Raw genomic sequence first — 25,274 nt, forward strand, 5'->3', positions numbered from 1 at the left:
TCACCTTAATCAGTGTCACCCTAACAAATGTTTTATACTTGAGAATTAGCATTCTCTATGGTTTTTCCCCTCTTGGATTTTCCACATTAAATATGGTGTTTCATGTGTGTGCTCTCTCATGCTTATATCTGTTTATGGTTAAGTAATTAGGAATTAGTTTACTAGATCTATTTTTGTGGAATGAGTAAAAGATTTTAACTAACAACTGATTCACCCCCCTCTGAGTTGTCTAGGATATTCAACACCAACAGGAGTAGTCATTTGAATCAACAAGCATAACTGATAACACAAGATTTGTAGAATACCTTGACCGCACTGTCTCTAGGGTTTGCACAAGAAATCTTCTTTCACACACTATAGATTTGAAATTTGCAAGATCACAAGTGACTAAAATGAATTTAAAAACTCAATTTACCTGTTATCTTCAACCACTTAGGTTTTGCATTGAATACACTTGACCATTAAAGACCCAAAAGTTGCTACCTTGTATTGACAAAGATCACAAATACATCTACAAATCACCAAAAAGACTTAGAAAGCACTACAAAATCCTTCATAACATCTACCATGATGAGAGCAATCTAGTATCCAATCCATAAGGGGGTTCTTAAGGTCTTCAATCAAATATCCCACTCAAATAATGCATTTTATCTAGTTACAAGAGGAAGCATATGCACCATTAGTAGGTATAGACCCATCCATTGTCTTGCCTTCTATACTCTATTTAGATTTCTTCACCCATGTCTTCTACATCTTCTCATTTATATCATTAATATCAATCTTATTTTTTGAACAAGAGGTCTTCCAATTCTTCCCTCTATAGAACATAGCAATTTGTCCTATTTTTTGCAATTGTAACAAGTAGGACCTTGTTGCAAATCACTTCTATTCCTTTTGACATCGGATATAGACTTAATAGCCTTGTGCCCATATTTATTGCATGCATAACAATATCCATTGAAAGATTGAACATTTATACCATAGTTTGTATTCACATATCCATTCCACATCATTATACTTCTGCATTCATTTTCCTTATGTTCAAACTTATTGCAAGTGTAGCATTGACCATTAAATGATTAAGATTTGAATCATTTGATCAAACTTATACATTCACTAGCTCTATATCCAAATTTATTGCATGTAAAACATTTAACATTGAAAGATGGAGAATACCTGGTTTGAGCAGGAGGAGGCTTTCTGAAGTTCTTCTTGTTTCGAATCTAAGTGAAACCTTTTCGGTCTTCATTATTCTTCCAGATACGTCCTTAACCTTTTCCTTTTCCTTTTCATCTTTGCTAGGAGTTTTAGAACTATCTCCTTTGTCAAAACCAAGATTGTCTTTGTCCTTAGATGGTTTTTGAGCACTTAGCATTTCATTTAGTAGATCACTGCCACCTTTGAGCTTTAGGTTCTTATCAATTTGTTATTTTTCCTCTTTTAATTCTTTCCTCAACAGTATTTTTTCTCTTTTAATTCTTTCCTCAACAAAACCACTTCTTCTTCAAGCTTAGTGCACTCTCTAGATTTGTTATGTAGTTTTTGTTTCAAGATCATCAATGGTCTTCTTTCCTTCATCAATTTATCTTTTCAGATGGATAACATGTTCTTTTTCTTTCTTGAACCTATTTTGGTAATCTTTTAGATCAGATAGAGCTAGTCTTAATTCTCCTTCAATATCTACAACCACATCAATATCCCATTCATGTGATTCTATAACATCCAAATCTTTAGATTCAAATATTGTTTTCAAATCCCATATCTTAGTTGTTATATTGTTTCTTCATGAACCTTTCTCTATTACCAATTGTTGAACACTTCCAGATGTTGAGAATGTGGGGGGGGGCGGGGGTGGGGGTACATCAACACATATTAAAACTTAATGATTCATTCAACATTCATTCAAATTATCATATGTGCAACTGGGAAAACAATAGAAAATAAACATCAATCACACAAGGACACCAAGATTTTGCATGGAAAACCCAATTAGGGAAAACACCATGGTGAGAACTGTTGACGGGTGTTTTGACACACCAACAAGCAAGTAGAACATGAATTCATACACCACCTCTCCTGACAAGCAATCAATCTCAAAAGACTGACAACTCCAAGGTCTCTGTAGTCGGGTCACGTTGGCGTTGGGTAACTCGGTGGCTTGATGTAGTTGTACCTATTAAGGGGCTAGCTAATACATAACTTTCTAGTTTATTTGCAAAAGTTGGAAAACTAAACTAAAACTAAGCTAACCAACGATAAAGAAATAGCAAAAGAGGAAGGAAATGCAGGGAGATGATGAAAATTCAACATTCATTCCATTTGACAATATCAACTAAACTTGGAGGATATTTAGAACATTTATACATTAGCACGCAAATCAACAATTCAACACACTAACGAAGCCAAATTCAGAGGTTAAAATTACTAAACCACATTTACATCAATATTAACCACCATTGAAATGCGTAGATCAATAAGAAACAAACATGATTCTCTCCAGACTCAAAAAGTTAAACCAAACAAATGAATATTAAACATTCATCATATGATAGATAACAACTAAGATAAACAAGAAATCGAATTAAATCATATGATCTCCTTCTAATGAGGATAGTTATTCAACAAATTTGCCACGCTAAATGTCTGATTTTGTTTATATCAGATTGCTTCCAGCTACACTAAGATGAAAAATGCAATGGAAAAGGAATCTGGAATGACCCTCTGTCAATTTCTAGAAATTTTCCATCTCCTAAGCTATTTCTAATTCTAAGAACCTAATTTAAAAAAGTCTAAATCTAGAGTTTCTAACCCTTTACAATGAGCTTTCAGCTCCATTTTATAACAATTCCCCTTGAAAATCCCCTTTTGGAAACATCAGATCAATCCTTAATTTGTGCATGCAAGTACAAAGTTTCCTTTTGCAACCCAAAACTAACTCCAGTTGACTGTGCAACCTTGATTCTGAAACAACAACTTTCCAATTGTGACATTGAGTCTACTCAAGTTAGTCAACACATTGAACCCCTAGTCTTGCTAATACTCAGTTTTGACTTCCAACTCAAATATAGTTCGTCCACACATCAAGCTTTCAAACCACAACTTGATCTTCAATTTATTTGCAGCTTAACAACACATTAGATAATGATAATTAGTTCACTCCAATGAGCAAATATTTAATATCTCTAAATTCACAAAATAAAAACACAATATTAACCCCCTTGTGAATTTAAATGAAATAAAATAATTAAAACATTATTAAATTTTAAAAATAAGTTAAAATTTAATAAAACTCCCTTTGTAATCGCTTTTACCCACATAAATTCGAATTGCTTGCAAAAAGGAAAGTGAAATAAGTAATCATTTTTAATGCTTTCTCTAAAATAATTATTACAATTTAAATAAAATTTAAATTACAATTAAAAAAAAATTTAAATTATAATTATGTCGATCATGTTTCAGCTTTTGTGGAGGTGTTATTTTATTACTCCAAATAAAATAGAACCCTCGCCACTTGTCTCGAGCTAGATTCACAACCTTTTGCATGGAGGACTTTAATGTATTTGTGTTCTTGATGTTTAGTATTTTAGAAGAACATTTATTTTACTATGATTCTCTTCTATTATAAGATATTTCTCTACATATTTTACATATTTTTTTTAAATATAAATATACTAATAATATTCAAAAATCATAAACATCTAAGAGCATTTTTAAAAAAAATTAATAATAAAAGTTAGCACATATGAGTGCCTCCATTGCATCCCGTAAAATGGTATTGCATTTCCCGTCCGTTTATTCTATTCAACACTATGCTCTTCTACCCTACTTAGGGTTACGAGACTCTGATATTCTGCTTCCTCCAGTTCGGGAAATTAGAATATATCATGTTTTGTCTCTCCGGAGGTCAGAAACTCTGGGGCTTGTATCACTTTGGTTTTGCGGGACCGTGGACTTTGGTTTACTCTTTAGCTTAGTTTATTCATGCCTCCGAGGTTCTGGAGTTGCAGGGTTTGGAATATTGATTCCTCCATCTCCCGGAGATGCAGAATTCCAGAGTCCATCGTTTCCTTTGTTGAAAACTTCGTGTTTGAAAAGTTTCCCCAATCTCACATATGCATGGCCTGTCATTTCCTTAATCAAGTTCATCTCTTCATGAATCATGGTACTTCAATGCCAATAATGTGATCTGCTTCTGATATGCTATCACATTTCAGTCACATTTGATATTTTTGTCACTACACAATGCTTGGTTGAATTTGCTTTCTTGTCTTAGTCATTTTGTTTGTACCATCAATTTTCATGTATTTTTATTTTCTTTTGTTTTGATTTCTCACCCTGCACTCGCAATGCCCTTAATCTTATCGCTTACCAAGCATCCAATATTTGCAAAGAATAGATCACATCTTCCATTAACTTTACATGATCATTGCTATCCAGACTTTCCCTTCCATGCATTGCTTAGATCAGTTCATGGTTCGTTCAAATGATATCCGAATCATATCTTAGCTGCAGACAAAACATATCTTTTCACCTAGGATGTCTTTGTTTCAAAAAGTGACTCCTTATGCTCATTTGTTGAAACTTCTAATCGATATAATAACATTTTGTTGAGTTTTGTGTGCCATTGCAAAAACACCAATACTGGCACATTATTTATCGATCTACCTCAAACTTACATCCTTGCTCATATTCAGTGATGTGCGCTTATTTCCGATTGCACAATGTTTGTTTCTCTCTGCTCTATTTGTAGCCAAGGTTCATTATCGACATTACTATTGGCAATCGATTTCTTTCATCTACACTTCGGGGATTTGGAGTTTTGGACTATCTTTTGTTTTGGCCATGGCTATTCTAGCTTCAAAATAGACATTTCGTACAGCGTGTTAGTGACATGTTAGTCAATCGCAGCTGTTAATTGCAAAATCGACTGTATAAAACGCGAGACTAACACGCGTCTTAGTCAATCCCTGGGAGTCTAAGATTTCAGACTTCCCGAGTGTTGAGTTTTGGGTGGGGTCTCATGGATGGGGGCTTCCTAAAAATAGAGCTAGAGCTGGAGCTGCTGAGATTTTTTAAGAATATTTTAAATCTCCAGGTACCATGATTTTTATTTTAAATTCCTAAATTTAAGTAAATTGGTAGTAAAAAAGTTTAGTTTTTTTTTTCTAAAATTTAAGTAATTGACAAATGGCATAATACATTCTTAAGCTGGTGGGGCAATTTCTAGCCCACCCCATTTTCACCAGCTTTGATTTTCAAGCCTAAAAGGTAGGGGTTCTATTTTTTAGGAAAAGAGGGGTTCTATTTTTTAAGAAAAGATTCTAATTAATCTCTAGCCAAAAAAAAATAAATTTCATGGGACCTCCTCTTCCTTAAAAATAGAGCTTAAGCCTTTTCCATGAGACCCCTGCCTTAGACCTTTTAAAGCTTTCACCATTTAGAATTTTGCATTCATTTGGACTCTGGGTTTTCACTCCCTAGGTCTGAAACTTCATCATATTTTAGATTGGGTTCGGAGTTCCGGAGCTTGCATTATCTCATTTTAATATTATCATCTGGGGGATATGAGACTTCGAGTTTGAAACTTCGTTTTATTTCACTCTATCTAACCCTAATATTCAAAAATAATAAATCTAAAGATTAAATTAAACTTAATTAAAATTGTAAACCGTTCTAAACTCAACTAAATCTAAATCTTTAATATTTGAACAAAATTCGAATTATGAAATGATTAAAATAAAATTATATTAGAGTTCATTTAAAATTTACCAAAGTTAATTCCAATACATTTTAAAACTCAAATTAATTCAAATTTTCACATAATTAAAATTTAAATTAATTTTGAATTTTTAAAATAATTGAAGCATTAATGTAGGTATTAATTAATTTTAATATTTAATCTTAATTGAAATAAACTTTAAATTTGGTTTTTCACAATTATTCAACTTTTATTATTTTGTATTTTCAAGGGTTATTCAATTTTTATTTATTTTTCAAATTTTATAATTTTTGGGGTTTTTTGGCGTTTTTTGGATTTTTTACATTTACCGATCTATGCTAACCCAAACTAACCAGGCAAACGATGACAAGAAAAAATGCAAACAAGAAATAACAGGATGACAATGACAACCAACAAGAAGATGCACACACAAAACAAAGACGCACAAGTGACAACATGCACCAACAACACAAAAACCAAAATGCACACAACGGAAAAACAAAAACACGGGACTTTGAGGTTCAGGGAACCAGGAACTCAAGGAACTAAATTCTTGAGGTTTCCGAGATTCTGAAATCACGAAATCCTGAAAACAACAAAGAAAGACGAAAACCCAGGATTCCGGGATCTTGGGGTTCTGGGGAGTGAGAAGGCCAACACCACAAACCCAGAAGTTCGGAATTTTGAAACAACAACCACACAAAACAAACAAACAACGAAACCCAGAAATTTGAGATGTCGAGGTTCTGAGAAATAAAAGAAGAACTCTTCCAAACTCGAAACTCTAGGATCTCAAAATTCCACAGAAAACAAGGGAAAGAACAAGCGAGGACACAGAGGAAGCCCAGTAGTTTGGAGATACGAAAGAGGACTTCAGGACCTCAAAGTTTTGGGACTCTGAAATACAAGACAACAACACAAAACAAAGCAAACAACAAGAAAATATTTATGAAACCAAAGCGAAGCAGAGGGGGGCCCCCAGCCAGAAGCGAAAAGTTGGGGTGTGTTATGCAAGGTATAACAAGAACTAGATCTCACTATATGAAAACAAATTACAAAGTTTTAGGCTCTAGGCCAAGAAAGCTCACTGCTCCTAATTTGGACTTGTAGGCTAAGGTGCACAACCTTAGGGAAAGATACAATGGACTTGAAAAACATTGAAGATTACTTCTTTAGGGCAAGATACAATAGATATGATTACAAAGAGTAATTATTGTTGAACTGAGTAGAAGCACATCCTCTGAAATGATGATTATTGTTCACTATTCTAAACATTTGAAACTGACTCCATCATTGCACATTTACAATTATGAACCTTCGCACTTACACCACACACCATTCACAACTTCTCATACCACCCATTACCATTTTTTATCCTCAAAAACATCCCATCCTTAATATATCATCCACACAAATAAAATACATCAATTAGGTCAGCGTAATTAGATGCAACGTGTAGAGTATAAACATTCACCCCCAAATACTTTCTCCAAAGCAATGCAAAAGGTAAACTAGATGTGTGAAGCATACACCATGTTGGCACTCCTTCCTATTACTCCCAAAGCATTGCCTTCAACTTTGCATGCTATTGTACAGACCAAAAACACTCAAGTTGGAGCCAGAGGATAGAACCGATAATGCAACCCAATCAATCATACTCAAAATATGGTGTGTACCTCCGCAACACTTGTGGATACACATCATAGCATCAGATAATATTGACAATACTACATTAGAGAATTGCAACACCAAAAACATCATAAGGCTGAGGAATGCAAAACATTCCTACAAATATGTACACTTTCATTGTGCAAATAACACTCATACCAACACTAATTTAGCTACAGATCAAATGAGAACATGAAACCTTGGATATAACATTCTTTTGCATCGACCAACATCATAATATAACCACAATCAAATATGAATCAATGCAGACTATAAAACTGAAACCTGTTTGACAAACTACTCATCAAAACAATCAAACTTAACTAAAATCTACTACGAACACATCTTCAATTTTCTAGAACAATCATGAGTAACTCGGATACACCATCTACAATCATCGCCACCAATATCCATACATCAATAAGCAAACTCTAGATATAGAACAATTAATCATATACTTGTGGAGTAGCTTCCAGACTTTGGTTGCCATTAATGACAACACAAAATCATATTTGCAACAATGCAAACAAACAAATAAAATAAAGCATCTACTACATGAACAATCTAGTATAAAAAATGCATGTCTCCCATTCTTTCTCATCATTTAGGGATGATGGATGGAGCTAGTTCTAGTGCTAAACATGGACCAAAATCTAATGATGGATCACGATGTGTCACTAGGAGCTAAAGTTAATGCTTTTGAAAATATTAAAGACAAATCCTTGTTAGTATTTTCAATAGTTTCATAATCATCGTCATCATCATCATCATCATCTACATTAACCACAATGGGAGATTTGATAGGAGGAGGAGAAGAAGAAACACTTGGAATTGACAACTTCATCTTTTAATGAGGTTGGTCAAGGTAAGCCTCCTCTCTAGGATTGTGTGATGGTAAGGAAGGCTAAGAAGGTGGGATCAAATTAACATTTGACAACTTAGGAGAAGAATAGCCTTTTGCAGCAAGCTCATGAACCTTGGCACAATGTATAGAATAAGGTTGGGGATCACTCAACATCGATTTATTTTCTTCCTTTTCTCTAAGAACGAAAGAAGTGAAAGGAACCACTAAAGTATGAGAGATATGAGGTGTTATATGTTTCCCTATCCTTTATAGGATTATGGAGGTGGGATTGCAACATATATAGGATGAATGTTAGGAGTAGGGAGGATTCTTGGTACAAGATGTGGTTCACTCTTTTCCTGTGGGACAAGAAGAGCTACTTATATATCCATAGACGATGAAGAATCCTTACGAGTAGCAGTCGAAGTGGATCCTAAAGGATCACCTAAGGATAGTTATATATTCTATTAACCATAAACCTTTGATAGGAAATAATAATGATATTTTGACGAGGTTTTAGTGGTTGATGTTTTTTAGGCCCAAAATAATCAAGGGTAAAGTTTTCATGATTAGCTAAGGGTTGGAAAAGACTATGATGTATCTAGTTATAGCTTGTTTGTTGAAAGGGAATTTGAAACACTTATGAACTATGAAAAGGACTGCCTTCGTGAGCCAAGGATGACTCAACTTCACACAAAATTGGTTCGAGGTAGGGATAATGGTAAAAATAACAAAAAGCACTTAGAACCAACTTCAATGGGAAGACTGATGGAACCTATAATTTTGATCTTGTTCATCATCATTTTCCACATAGTCCTCGTTTGTCACCTTCTTTCTTGATTGGACATGTACCTAGTAACTTTGGCATTATCGTCCATGGACATGGTGGCACATGAGTAGATTTTAGATACATCTCACACATATTCATTCTTTTCCCTATTAATTCCTATTTAGAATGGAGGTATTATTATATCTATACTTTATTTTGTTTCTTCCTAATGGGAGGAATATTGTTTATAGTCATTAAATCTCATTTTATTCAATCATCTACCATTTTTGTAAGAAATTATAATTTGAGGGGTGGGGGGAGGTTACATAGTCTCTCTATTTCCATCTTATGCAGGTTATATTTATTGTATATTTATGATATATGTAGTCCGTGGAGGTTATGTTAAATCCTTCATTATCACTTCATCACTTTTACATGATTATTATTTTGCATTATCTCTTTTAGAGAGGATTTTTTCCCATGTTTTTCTCCTTCACTCCATTTGTGAGATGGAAAAGTAGCGGATTGAGGCATACCCTATGAAGTGGTTGAGAGATGTAGATGGATTGTGGAATGGAAGTTAGTGGATTGAGATAGGATGGAGGATTAGTATTTGATCGAGGATTGAGGTTCATAGAATGGATGTTGAGTTGAGATAAGAAAAATTGGAATTTGATTGACTGAAGTAGGAGGGAATGGAATATGACATATTGAGTTTGATGGAGTGGATGATGGATAATTATAGGAGGGAATGAAAGGTGGTGGATTGAGATAGGATAGAGTGGATGAAGGTGGATTAATGTATGATAGAGTGGAAGGTGGTGGATTGAGATAGGATGGAGTGGATGTCGATAGACACAGGGGCTTCACTAAATAGGCAATATCATATCACATGTGTTCATATTGGGGGGTTGAATATCCCAAAAATAAGGGTGCAATATATTGCCCATCGGTTAAAATAGGGGGGGTTTAATTCGAGCTATGAAAAATGCAATACTTTATGCAAATAGGGGGGCTTTTAATTCAGGTCGTGTATTGGGAGGAGGTGGAAAAAAAGGAGTTTAGGGCAATACTTTTTGAAAATAGGGGGATTCTTTAGTATGTCATGAACACAAGTGATATGACCCAGGTTTGCTGAGTGAAGTCCCCATGTCGGTAGATTAATGTATGATTGACTAGATGGTGAATAAGGAATAGTGGGGGGATTATGGTGATGGTCTAGAGGAATAGGATTAACTATAGGACTAGGGTTATAGATTGGAAGATAATGAGATGGTGGATTTGGATTAGAAATTTAGGTGGTAGTGTTGCTATGAAAAGATGGATGTTGGGATATTACTTTGCGAGAAGGTGGAGTTATGAATTTTGCATAAGCAAGATATGTGGGTCTGATATAAGAGGGAGATGTGGATGTGTGACATAATGGATTTCCCTTATCAAAGGTGTGATACAAGTTATGAGTGGATATGAATGTAGCAATGGTGGAGTACATTGGATGAATGATTGGATATTGTAAGATGCTTGGATTGACAAAATCATCATAATAAGACTGTGACATGAATATAAGTTGATAAGTTAGACATGGGTGAATGATGAAGATGGATGATAGACTAAAGCTTAGAATAGGATTGACAATAATCTTAGACTAGGATTTTGATTAAGCTTAGACTGGGATTTGGATTAAGCCTAGATTAGGAAGGTAATTGACTATGAAGGAATGGGTGAAGTCTTCTAGCTAGTCCTCTAAATACCACAAGGGTATGTGAGGCACATTCATAAAAATCAATCGATCACAAGCATGGGTTGGGAATGTTAGATAAACCACTCAGACCAACCCTGTATCTCTATCTTAGTATCACCCAAGCTTTGGGATTTTGATAAAGACATGGCATGACTAGATTGGGTTATAGCTTTTGCTCTCACCCCTTTATATACTCTGTTGATTCACGTGGTTGAGGTCATCCCTTGAGGTGGTGAAATCCCCAAGAAGGCCTCCTAAAAGAAAGGAAATGTTAGGCAAGCTATCACCCTTGGTATGAACACAACAAGAGTTAGGTGTGTGTGTGTGATTTCTGATCCCCAAGTTTATCTTTCAATAGAAGGGGAAAGCATTCGTTGACACACACCCCAAACATGACAAAAAGATTAATTAAGCCTTTAGAAAAATTGAAGTGTTCCTAGATTAGTGATAAAAAGATTATCTTTGGCCATGAACTTGTAGAAGATAATGTTAGTATTTTGAGATGCTAGTCTTTGAGAAATGATCACAAGTTGCATAAAAAAATGATTAGATGCCAAAAAAAGTTCAAGGATAGTGATGTGTTAACCCAAAAGGGTTGGAGGAATTGACCCGGCGATAATGGGATACAAGAAAATTAATTTAGAACCGATTATTATACCTAATTTTGTGAGGAATTACTATCTGGAAATTGTATGGAGAACAAGCCCACTAAAAGACAAAGAAATCTCATTGAATTTTCTGCAACCCCGCAAAAAATATATGATTATCTCACTAATATATGAGTTCAGCTAAATTTTGATGAAACCTATCGGAATATGATATAGCCTTTCAGTTCACAAACCTATTGAAATATAGGGTAAACCCGCCAAAAAATAGGGCAATCTTGCCATATTATGACAAAGTCACCAAACCATAGGTCAGTCCTGCCACTTCTCAAGTCAAACTCGTTGTTTCATGATTAATCCTTTCGATTTGTAAATGTCACAGTTTCATGGACCCATTGAAATGTGAGGGGATTTTTATTTTACAACCGGTCGAAATACATGTATCTCTTGTTGTTTCACAAAGCATACCCATTGAAATATAAACAAAAATTTGATTTCGAACTTGCCAAATTTTGACAAAGTCACCAAACCATAGGTCAATCCTGCCACTTCTCAGGTCAAACACGTTTCATGATTAATCCTGTCGATTTGTAAATGTCACAGTTTCATGGACCCATTGAAATGTGAGGGGATTTTTATTTTACAACCTGTCGAAATACATGTATCTCTTGTTTCACAAAGCATACCCATTGAAATATAAACAAACATTTTATTTCTATCAAATGTGAACTTGCCAAAATGAAGGCAAACCGACTAAAGCGGTTATAGACCCACCAAATTGCAACTTGTAGAAGTCAAATTGCTAAAAACCGTAAAAATTGTTAGATCAGACCTATGACATGGGTCCCACGGGATGTCCCAGAATGTGTGCAAGGAAATTTGAGCTCAAAATAGATAGCAATAACAAAGAAAACAACCCAAAATCACATAAACAAAGCAATAATCAAGATAGGATGAAAAGAAGCCAAATTGAACATAAAATCAAACCAAAGTGAAGTTTGCTAGCCTCCTTGACACAACAATTTGTCCTTTGATGGTAGATTAGATGTGTGCTCACAATTTTGGCATTATAATAGTACTCCAAGTGCTCAAGTTTTCGTAAGATGAAGATGGTATAGTTGCATGAGTTGTGTGAAAGTAGCATAATAAGAAAATGAAATGAATATTTTGGTTAAGTGTTGGAAGGATTTGAATGGAGGGATAGGATGTAAAGGTGAAGATCGAGGGTGGAGAATGGTTAGGGTTCTCACCTTCCATGAGAGGTTGACAAATGTCAACCTAAGAGAGCATGAGAGGACATGGTAGTTAGGAAAGGTGTTGGGTGGAGTGCAAGGAAGATTTTTCATAAAGGCACTTCTTGTTGTCACACTCCAAGGTACACGAGGAAGGTGAATAAAGGAATTTTAAATTACTTGAAAGGGATAAGTACAAGAGGGATCATGTGGGCACTTTCCAAATGTTGATGCAATCAAATGCCAAGTGGGATTTGGAAAGAAAGCCAATTAAGGTATATGTTGACTTTCACCCTAATCACCATGATTAGGGGTGTGCACATGATTAGAGAAGAAATTATATTGAAATAAATGGACTAGAGTGCAAGTGGGCAATGTAGGAGGATTTGACATTTGGAGAGAGAATGAGTGGAGAAATTTAAAATTACTTTTAATTCCAAATGGAGGAAAAGGGCTATTTTAGTTAAATTAAATGCGAAATTGGAGGAAATGGGAAGGGACATTTAATTAAATAAATGTAGGAATTTATTTAATTTTAATTAGAAGGACTATAGGTAAATTAAATAAATCAATTAACCTAACACTAGAGGAGTAGACACTAATTAAATAATAATGAATTATTTAATTAATAACATGATACAATTAAGACAATAATGATGATTAATTTGATTGAATGTTAATGCTCAAATTTACGTGTCTACAGTAGGAATGTGGAATAAGATGTCTAACTATTTAGTTTACATCACGTTGATATCTTGGATGGTTAAGTGAAGAAGTTTATTCATCTCCTATGGGAAAATGTTGAACTGGGTCATCTAAGATTGTTGATTATGCAATTTTATCATTTATAACATAAATGAAGAAACTCTATATACACTTATTATGTAGGTTAATACTAAAACTATAGTATAGGTCCCATGAAGAAGGAATTAAGTCTAAAAATATAGTTTTCTCTAAGAATTTATTATATGAGTTTGTATACAATTTTCATACATTTTTTTAATAACTAATTAACATCCACTTTTTCATAGAACCTTACAAATTGAATTTCCCTTCGTTGACATAGGAAAAATAAAGTGGAATGTTCCATTATCAATGTCTCTTGAAATAAAATTCAACAAGGTATTCAAAGGAAACTCAAACCCTTGAATGGTCGGTTGCTTGATTAAGGATTCAATTGAGACAATCATTTGTTGTACTTCAAATAAATTAATACTATAGTGAATCCTTCCTTCAAAAAAAATATTTTTTCATAAAAATTAAGGGCCTAAGGATGGTAGTGATTGACTAGCTTAAACCTTAAGATGTAGTGCTCACATATATAACTCCTTAATTCCTTAACTTCTTAAATGAAACATTGGTCAGGCTCAATGGATATTCAAGCTGCATGGATACATTTTAACCCATAGAATACAATCCTAGCCAATATAGATTATAAATAAAATCAAATATGGTGAGTAAAAATTGGCAATATGGCTCTAAAGTAACCAATCATTATAAAATATTGTTGGTAAATTAATTTTGTTTTTACTATAATTTATAAAATTTAATGAATCTGATTTCATTATGTATCAAATATTGTGTCAAATTTTTTGAGTTTAAGATTTTTATAAAACAAATGTTTTGGAGATTTAACCTAGACTAAAATATTTTTTTGTAAAAATGTGACGATTCAAGTCACCTTATAGCTTGGACTATTAACCTAATTTTAAATCTCTAATATAACTACTTATTCATTGACTAATATTTGCCACCAAAAAATTATTTCTTTTGACTTGATAACTTTTTGTGTTTTTGAATTGAAATGAGACATTTCTTTACAAAGACAAACAATTTTTTTTTTGGTGACTCAAAGGTATCCCTGTGACCTAGCCTGCCTTGCCTTAGTCTTTCTTACTGCCAAGTTGGGGCCAAGAAGGGGCGAGCTGAGGTGAGACTAATGAAAATCACATGCATTAGACAAACCCGAGACCAATGGAAAGCAAACCCACAGTCCAAGCCAACTATGCTACTCATGCGGGTTACAAAGACACGATTTTTTATTTAATAATCCTTTATATATTAATTTTTAAAATCACTTTGGAACTTATTGCTAAGAGAATTCCTTTTCACTTATTATATCTTTTTTCACACAAGTTCACTCAAAATTAGACACTAAATGGAGAGGAAAGCTCCAATACACTAGACATCCATTTTTCATGACATGAAACTCAAAATGGCATTCTTCAATGGTGTAAGAGGTCCTTTTCACCCTTTTACCAACTCTGTGCCACTTAATGCATTGGCATGCTTCAATACATGAGGATGTCCTCTTTTACATGCTTTAGTAATTTGTCTTCACTCATTTAGGTCTATTTTCTCTCGTTTGATGTGTTGGAAAGTTGAGTTGTGTTGTATCACTGATTAGGGAGCCCTTAAAAATATATCATTGACAAACATGAAAAACAAGTATTAAATAATGGCTCACAAAACAGGGAATACAAATGTAACAAAAGAAATGATTCAATATGAAAATTTTGTATGGTTATAACAAAGGGGAAATGATTTAATAATCACCCGCCCATTGCACACATAACCCCACAATTATTATTTTTTTTAAATACCAATACATGATAATTAAAAATTCACTAAAATATTCCACATGTACCAAAAGTTGTTCACTTGTGCATCCAATAGTTAAAATTTGAATATTTAATTATAGGAGTTAATGCCACCTTTTTGGTAATCAAAACACTCAAGTATTAGAGCATTTGTGCATAGGTATTGGTCAAAACATTTATTAGAGGAATATGTGTTAGATCAATTGTGCAACAAAATTTTGGTGGTTTTAGCACATGGTTATTGGAGTGTCTATGAATAGATATCAAGCATCACTTCTAAATAACCACTTTTATACACTGAATGAATCCTCATGTGCTCATCATAACTCCCCAAAAGATGAAACCATAACTTTAAGCTCTTAAGTCATATATGAAGAAGCCAAAAAAAATTGTCAAAATTTGACATATCATTTAAGACCTTAGAATGTGCAAAATTAAGATATGAGACTATTGAATTATTTCCCCTACTGCATCCCCTTTCAATCAATTAAAATACATTAAAACAAAGAAATCAAATAAACTAATCTTGCGTAGATTGTATCTTGAAGTTATCTATAAGATTGTGAGAAAGAACCTAACTGAGAGGCATATGCATGGTTCTATAATACATGGGTTTTAAATCAAGACATGAAAGCCATGAAAGCATTGAAGGAGATGAACTTATTAACTCTCACAAGATACTAGATTTTGAACTTATAGTTGCAATCGCAAAAGCTTATGGAGCAAGATCATGTTGTGAATTGAATTATGGTATCCATTACGGTGTAGTGTTTCAATATTAATGAAGTACTTGCAAGTGAGAAGCGCAATTGATTGAATCACACTCAAACTTGTTTGCTACTAACTAATGAGCACTCGATGAAACTCATTGAGTAGTTGCTAAGGGACTTGCTTGCAAGTAGTAGTGCTTCCAAATGTGCCATGCTCAAAATGTGCAAGAAATGCTAAATAGTCTACATTCACCCCTCATTTATCATCCACAACTACATTTTATATCTTCACGTTCATGATTGAAAGGATTGAGGAGAAGGATTTTTTACTATTTTCTTCAAGTATGGTTTTTCCTTCCCTTTTCAAGCATTAGCATTAGATTTTAATTTCTTTAAGACTTTTCTTGGATATTGGAAGGATTCCATTTTGAGATTTGTTTCATATCCATTCTATTTGAATTAATGTATGGTTTTTAATATTTTCGAAGTCATGTTTTTGTTAAAAAATTCAATATTAGGATTTGCAATTATTAAATTTGATTATCTTACTTTTTCAAATGAAAGATTTTTAATTGCCATACAAATGGCATAAGAAAAAGAATTTATTTTTCAAAATGTCACTTGAAAGCATGTATCAAGACTAACCATCACAATGATCCTTTGCAACTATCTCAGTTTGAGATAAGTGGAATCATCAATCACTTGAAATACCATCTTGCACAAACCCCTAGTTGCACATCAACTTGTGCCTAAACTTTTAGCTAGAAGTTCAAAAGGAGATTAATGTGACTCTATTGTTGATCTAGCAAAAAAATGATTAAAGAAAGAAAAGACTCAAACAATCATTGCATAAATAATGAATTCTAATATAGCACAAGAATCAAAGAAAGATATAAGGACTAAGATTGTGGGCTCTTATCCTAGTCAACAAATTCAGGTCTTGTCCACAGCATAAAGCTAAAGTTGCATGCAATTTTTTTTTGTCATAAAACACACTAGAATTGCAATCTTTGCTTAGAAGTACAAGTTGGAACAAGCACAAGCATGAGGAGCCAAACATGACATACAATTTTTCGGTATCATGAAAAAACATCCTTCAACATGATGATAAGCTCATATAGGGACAATTTAGTTATAGAATTGACCATTGCAAGGATATAGTACAAGGCACCTACTCAACATGTCTTAAGTGGGTCATTGCTCCAAATGGCAATTACACATTCAATTATAAAAGTGAAAAAAAAATGCAATGCAAATATGGATGCAACATACAATTAGATGAGGAATCTCCATGTTGGGTTGCGAAATCTTGGCAGCCCCTTGGGGTGGGCAAGATTGAACTTTACATTTGTGCTAAAGGCTTCTTCATTGCCTCTTTTGCTTCCTTGGAAGAGAGGAACCTGGTTTTGGATAGAGTTTGGGATTAAGATGATTATCCTCTTTCTCTTAAGCCTTGGTCTTCTACCTTCAACCCCCTTTCTAAAACTTTGAATATGCATCTTGTCTAGGTGTGGCTTCCAAATCTTCCTCTCTAATTCTAGGAGACAATTTGCTATGAAGCCATAGGTAATTCTATTGGCCAATTCTTGAGGGTTGACGAGTCTAATTGTATGGGGAACTCTACGCATGCTCGTTTTTTGGTGGACGTTGATCTCTCCTTGCCCCTTCTTGGTGAGGTGGTTTTGATGGTGGGGGACCAACCTTGGTATCAACCTATGGATTATGAGGGCATCCCTTTCTGTTGTCACCATTGGTTTATTACTGGACATTTGGCTTCAACTTGCTTTTTGGGTCATTAGAAAAGGCATGCTACTTTGTGGAAGAATGCTTATGAGGATCACTTGATGGTTGAGGATTTGGCCCCTTTTGTGGATGCATCTTCCCAAGATCCTGAGGAGTGCCCTATTATGAAACTTGTTGTCCCTCCTACGATTCCTTCTATGATTCTTTCTTATATTTTCTCTCTTCATGTTGCTTCTCTAGCTATTTCTCCCTCTTCAACTGTAGTTGGCCACCTATCTCCCTCTCTTTCAACTCGCCTTTTATCGATTGTTGATCTCCCTACAGTGGGACCTCCTCCTCTTCTTAGATTGCATTGCCTAGACAATTGTAAGTAGATGGAGGAAAGGTCCTAGTACCTCTTCTCCCCCTCTTTCATCTATGTTGAAAGAGTAGTATTTTCTAGGGTTGGGACCAACCCTTGTTTACCACTAATTCTTAGCTCTAGTTTAAAAGATTTTGTCTTTAGGTTGTTTCACCCCTCATGAGACCTTGCTCTACTAGCCCAGTTGGTAGTTATGTAATGGTTCGAACCTCTCGTTTTTATCTAATCAAAACATACAATTAGATGAGTGAACAAATAGAAGGAACTATACAAGAATCAACTTTTTACTTGCTTTACACAGTAAATCAATCTTCTCCTTGAAGTGCATTAACACCTCAAACATAGCGAAGAATGTGAATAATTTGAATTAAATGTTGGAGAAGAGTGTTTATAGTTTGGCATAGAGAATGTGATTCAAGTGGTGAAAAACAATGCAAGAGTGTGTGTAGCTATAAGGAAATTTCCCAAGGGTAGGCACTCATTACTTAAGCCCCTTGTATGTTGCATTGCCTTGATCTCTTGGAGGAGATGGACAATCTTGATTAGGTAAGGTACATAGTGAAAGAGGGCAAGAAAAACACCAAATATACCTACAATCACCCAAGGTGCTTAACTTGATGAGAAAGCATCTCAAAGGAATTATGCTTATGCAAGCAACTACCATGGTGTTTTCAACTATAACTTCATTGCCTTGCAAAGCATTTATAATTTGATAACACCTATAAAACATATCTTTATAAGCAAAGCATGCATGGATTTGGCTTATTTAAATAAGGCAGATGGTGAAGGTCATAAAAATATTTTTTATGATGTCTTTGCGAAGAGCACTAATGAGCCTGTCAAGGTAACTTCAAACATTTTAAATTTTAAATTATATACATCCAATTCATATTTTTTTAATTGTGGGTATTAGATACTATTCAAGAAAATTAAGTTATTTTTAATTGCAACTTTAATTTATTGTAGATGTTGAAGCCTTTAATAAGAATTTTGTGCTTGGCGTATGCCAAGTAAAACCCAAAGGGCTACCCAAGAGGCCATCAACAAGACCAAAGAGGTCATCTGAAAGTATTACAAGGGAGAACTCAAAAAATACTAACTCATTCAAGACGTCATTGATGGGAGGTAGAACAATCAACTCTACCAACCCATTCATGTAATTTTTTAATCTCAAATTTTTCATCTCAATGGACTTCATGGGCATCGATGGAGAGCTTATTGAGGGAATCCCAACATGCATGGGGAAGATGTCAATTGAAATTGAAACTAAGCATTCAATTATGGAATAGTTGCAAAGATACAAGCATGTTGAGGGGAGGTTGTCTCTTTTGCCACTACTTATTCAAGGGAGAACCATCCAAACATCAAATAACAAAAAATCTCAATTGTCACTTCAAATCTTTGTTAATTAAAATGTTTACTTACAATCTTGTGAATATATTTTTTTGTTGTTGCTTAGTGAAAATATAGGGGTACAAAAATCACAAGCATTCAAGGCTAGCTCTTCAATTTTTTTTCTCAAACTTACTTATAGATGTGAACACAATTGAAGTTTATTTATTTTCATAACAAGAAAATACATAATAGATTGATACAAGAACACATACCATCATCTTTGTGCAATGCAACCTTCAACATCCCTAAAAAAAAGGTCTATAGTCATTAGGCAATTGAATTGAACACCAATCCATATTATAACTAAACTACCCTCAATGAGAACCCTATGTTTATAGAAGATGAGATTATCAAATTTAAAAAAGTAGAGGATATCATAGAAGCAAAAGTGGGAAGTATTAGATTGGAAGAGATCATGGCAAAGGTCCAAGATGGTCCTAAAGAGTTTACGTTGTAATTTGAGGGCAGAGTTTAAGCCACAACTGACACAAATTAGTAGGACCACAATGATTAGCAGTATGCATCTAGGAAGAGAACTCTAAAATGTTGTAACTTGAATGAAATTGTAATTTTTTATAATGTCTTTCAATCATGTGGTTTATATCATATTCTGTTGTATTCATACAATGATATATTGTACCTTTCATTCAAAGCTAATAATGCTTTCTCAACATTCTATTTGTTTTATTTTTAATGAATTTAGGTAATTTTAAAATTTGTCAAGTTTTTTTGTTTAATCACAGAATCGGGGTTGAAATTGGGTCTGCTGAGTTTTGTTGAATCACCAGTTTTGATGGTGGAACATATTCGTGTTGAGCAAATTGGAACACTACATGATCAAAGTTGGTTTTAATAATGAACATGAGGCTTTCATGGTCCATGAATAAGAGCATTAAGCTTCTAGAAAAATCTGTACATGTGATTTTTCTGATTGCTGTTACGTGTGGAGTTTGATGCTGCCATTTTTGTCGGAATGATACAATGGTATGACTATTGCTGGCACGTCTGTTGCAAGCTTGGAAATTAGAACCAAGATTGTGTTAGGTTCAAAGATGAACCTTTAGAGTGTGATGGAGCCGTTGAGAATCATTGGTGTAGCCAAAGATATTGTTACATATAGATTTGAACCCATTCAAGATTTACTGTCCTGGTCGTTCACCAATTTCAGAATGAAAAAAAAAAAATTACTTGAGAAAAGACAGGCACAAAATACAGAGGGAAGCATCACTAAAAAATCCTAAAACTATTAGAGCCAGAGAAGTAGATTACCCAAAATCCACCTTCAAACTTGTCTTAAAGTTAGTCGAAACATAAATGTTCTTTCAATCAAATTTATATGGCAATTGCCTACTTCACCTAGACTCACACCAATTGAAAAATATTTTTATCATTCCCCAAAATTCAAGAGAGCTTTTTTTTTTTATTTAGTACACTTGGAAATTGACAGATTGTACGTTGCATAATATTCTCTACAGTTATGGATACAGGTTAAAATGATTGGAAAAGACTTTTCTGGAAGTACTAAAACCCACCTCAAATGTAATATTGTGCTCATCAATGGAATTTGGCTCATCAATGAACTTTCAGTTAACCACAAACCTATGTCAAAATCATTGGTTCTTAATGTAGATTTGTTAATACTGTTTCTTGGTTGATCCTTTGAAGTGTGTACAACTCCATTATGGGTTCTTGATCATTCAAACAGTCTTTGGAATTGAAGCGGTACTTTGAACAGTACAAATCGGCCACAGCATATTTAATTAGATTATTTGAGAAAGCCATAAACTTTTCGAGAAGAATCAGAAGCCTGTAACATTCAAAATGTACCTAAAAAAATACTGAAGAAAATGGAGAACCCAGAAGAATCTTAGAATTAATGAGTACTACATGCAACCCTATATATTAGCCTATAATATTGAAGGTATTCCAAACATATCCAAGCAAGAAAGATTTGATTTTAGAAAGGCATGTTTGCTTCATGTGAAACTAGCCAAGCATCTGCAATACAAATAAACCATTGATTTACATCTGTTTTGAAAAAAAATAGTAAGACAAATTCTAGATTTTATTTAGTACTAGATATATAAGGATGCCTAGGCAAATGATTGACAACCAAGAGAAGGGATAACAGAAAAATTTACACCTAAATTGGAAGCAAGAAACATAATATACACCTTTACTTCCAAAGAACATGCATTAAAACTACATGAGCAAGGAGGATGAAGTAAACCATACATCTACGATTCTAAAGTCTTACAAGACAAATTTCATTTAACAATCGTTCTACCTTAACATATTTTGGAACAAACTCCCTCAAAAACAGGCCATTGTGCATAATCAAAGCTCCAGATATGCGATAAAAAAATTGTTCACAGACATTGTAAACTGACAGTATGACATCATCGAACCAAACATGGTCACTAAAACATCAGTAAAGGATGGGAAAAAATCATACAGATCGACTTCCGATCCCTGCAGTAAATCCTTGTGTATACGCTGCATTTTTTAAAAGCATCTGCAATTCCAGAGCAAAAATGAACAGGTTAATTTCAGCAAGCAGCAGTAGAAATCCTCAACATGTAACAGTACCATGTAATCCAAGAAAAGGGAGGGAAACTTTGGCATAAAGATAATTAGAAAATGTTATAATTGCAAACATGAAAGCATGAAGAAAGATTTAAATAGGGAACAAAGTAGAAAGCATAAAGAAAACCCGGTATGTCTGAGCATTATCAATATATCTAATGTATATATAAAAACAGAAATTATAATCACTCATGTGTCACTCACCATGAGGCTTTCTAATTCAGGACCCAAGCGCTTCCTAACTGCTCCAGCTACAATAGGTCCCAGGTCCTTCCCATGCAACTTAACAGCATCCTCTGTGATCTGAAAGGACATACAGAATATCAATATCTCCCAATGTAATTTTAATTGTTAGCAAACAAGCAGCTACCTACCTCTGAAAGAATCGCAGCACTTGTTGTATCTATGATGGAGTTCACAAGATTCCCTACATTAGTAGCAGATGCTGTTGAACCCACAATATTGGTCCCCTTCTTGTCATTATTGACTTTTGTAATGGCCTTTGGCTTTGGATTGGCATTCTCTGTTACAAATTTTCATTAATTGTCAATAAATTCACAAACATTAAATTTTCTTTCATTCATAAAGATTGGGCTTTACCTAATTTACTTTGCATGTTCAATAAAAATGTTTCATTCCAAGTTAATTGAACTTCACTTGTACTGTGTAATGATCAGAAAGTTTTGAAGTGCTATTTCATGTAGAACTTTCATGTAATGGAGAACTTTCATGTAGCAACAGCATGCCTCGTAAATCTTGAAATGAGAAATCTTCTTTTCAAAATTTATCTAGAGAGTCTACATGCATCATCTCTCCCAGCAAATTAGGATCTTCATGGAAATAAGCTTACAGAAAACAATGTATGATCTAATATTGAAGGTTCCTAGAGGAAAGGATTCCAGAAACCACAAAAATAGATAAAATGATACAAAACATTCACACTTGTAATGCATGAACATAAAGAAAATGACTTCTTTCATACTGAACAAGAAGCCATATCCATTCTGATGAGAGCAGAAAAAGAGCTAGAAAACTCAATTTTGCCTTTACAGTGACCCAGCAAAAAGAAGCCTGGCAATTCAAAAGCAAATAAGCAAGATATTTTCATAGTCAAGAAAGACTCGATGTTTATGATGTAAAAGAGAAGGAAAAAAAGTTCCCATCAATTTACATGTGATGCAAATAATGCCTTTCAGATTGAATAGTTTCATTTTTTAATGCGCTTGTCTTCAAACAATGCCAATTCAGATGTGCTGACAATTTTGCCTAAAATCATTATTAGATTGTGCTGACATGTTATTTCATTGGTATCAATTTTTTAAATCAGTAAAACAGTTTTTTTAGCAACATTTTTAGCTATTTGGCTTTGGATTGACATTCTCTGTCAATAAATTCACATGAATAAAATTTATTTTCATTCATAAAGATTGGGCTCTACCTAATTTACTTCACATGTTAAATAATGAAGGTTTCATTCCAAGTTAATTGAACTTCACCTATAAACTGTGTAATGATCAGAAAGTTTTGAAGTGTTCTTTCCATTAGGAGAACTTTCATGTAGCAATGGCATTCCTAATGAATCTTGAAAATAAGAACTCTTCTTCTCAAAATTTATCTAGAGAGTTTACATGCATCATCTCTCCCAGAAAATTAGGATCTTCATGTACACAAGCTTACAGAAAACAATATATGATTTAATATTGAAAGTACCTGGAAGAAAGGATTCCAGAAACCAAAAAAAAAATAGATAAGATTATACAAAAAATTTACACTTATAATGCATGAACATAAAGAAAATCTGAAAATGGCTTCTCTTATACTGAACAAGAAGCCATATCCACTTCGATGAGAGCAGAAAAAAAAGCTAGAAGACTTAATTTCGCCTTAACAGTAACCCAGCAAAGAGAAGCCTGGCAATTCAAAAGCAAATAAGCAAGTTATTTTCAAAGTCAGGAAGGACTCAATGTTTAATATGTAAAAGAGAAAGAAAAAAAGTTCCCATCAATCTACATGTGATACAAATATTATTAAAATATTCGATGTTATGATGTTGTATTAAACAATGGAGACGAAGTCTCCTTATATAGATTTACAAAGACGATGTTTCTAAAAGAAACAATCGTGAACTGAAGCCAGAATAGAAACTACCTAGACTAATTAGACAACTAAATGACCATTAAAGAAACAAAACATTATTCTAACACCCTCCCTTAATGGTCAGCGTGCTAACTACCAAGAGAAAAACAGAGAAGGCTGCCCCCCCTTTTCAGAACATTCTACGACATGAGCCTGCCACTGACACTCCCAAACTCTGCAAAACTTCTGGGTAACTCAACAAATAAAAAATCATCACAAATCGTCCAACCTGATGTTGGGTAACAAAGGTATCACTCCCTATAGCCAGAGACACCGACATGAAGATGAAACTGAAACCACGATTTTGTGGAAAAATAGACAAATCCTCAACAAACTTTTGCAAATGAGCACAACGCCCCAAAACAAACTGCAAGAAGCCATGACTTTTGAGGAAAAAATCGCCAAACCCTGAAACTGAAGATTACAAAGCATCATTTTTTCCTAAAAAAACAATAAAAACCCTAAGACAGGAACACTTGTACCCATGATTTTTGAGGATAAAATCAAGTAAAACCCATCAAAACCCAAGACACAAAATCCTAGACACAAATCAAAATACAAAACTTCATTTTTTAGGAAAAACGGTAAAACCCAATAGAATTTTTTAAGGAAAAAATGATTAAAACCCATGAATAATTTTTGTGGAAAAATTATTAAAACCCACCAAATAATATTTTTAGGGACAATTATAAACCCATTGATTAATTTTTTTAAGGGACAAAAATTAAAAAACCCCATGAAAAGTATGACTGGCTGCTAAAATATACTGATGGTAAAAACCCTAGGCAACAGAATCTGTTGCAGGTTGAACAAACAAATTGGCAAAAATCAAAAGCCACCGCCATTGGAAATGAAGACCACAGGGATTGCTCAGGAGGAAGAAATCGTGCGCAGAATAAAAAACACAGGTCACAGAAATTAAAACAAAAAGGCGCCACGAAAAACTGAAAACCGTCGCCGGTAGAGAAAGGAAAATGCGATCATGAACTAAAAAAACGCAAGCCACCGCAGTTAAAAACAGAATCACACAAAAAAAATTGCGGTAGAAGCTCTCATACGAATCGCGAGTAGACCAATCACGAAAAATTACGCGCAATATTTGCAGAAGACAAGCGCAGGAAAAAGAAGCGGGCCATGAAAATCCGCCCACAAACCGACGCGAATG

General features: G+C 34.0%; 1 protein-coding gene across 2 annotated transcripts in view; it reads right to left on the reverse strand.

Moving 5' to 3' along the window:
• Positions 1-2,560: 2,560 nt before the first annotated feature.
• LOC131048388 (uncharacterized) overlaps positions 2,561-25,274 on the reverse strand; it is an 86,429-nt gene continuing 63,715 nt past the window's right edge. The window contains exons 10-13 of one of the 2 annotated variants that reach the window (XM_057982336.2): positions 22,348-22,496; positions 22,178-22,276; positions 21,843-21,902; positions 2,561-3,122 (exon numbers count right to left, since the gene is read on the reverse strand). In XM_057982336.2, coding sequence (XP_057838319.2) covers positions 3,108-3,122; positions 21,843-21,902; positions 22,178-22,276; positions 22,348-22,496 — 323 coding nt within the window. In that variant the 3' untranslated portion in view covers positions 2,561-3,107. Of the gene's footprint in view, positions 3,123-20,850; positions 21,386-21,842; positions 21,903-22,177; positions 22,277-22,347; positions 22,497-25,274 lie in introns of those variants that run through there. The other variant, XM_057982337.2, reaches the window with a different exon arrangement.

Source organism: Cryptomeria japonica, chromosome 8 (assembly GCF_030272615.1).
Source record: "Cryptomeria japonica chromosome 8, Sugi_1.0, whole genome shotgun sequence".
NCBI classification, from domain to species: Eukaryota; Viridiplantae; Streptophyta; class Pinopsida; order Cupressales; family Cupressaceae; genus Cryptomeria; species Cryptomeria japonica.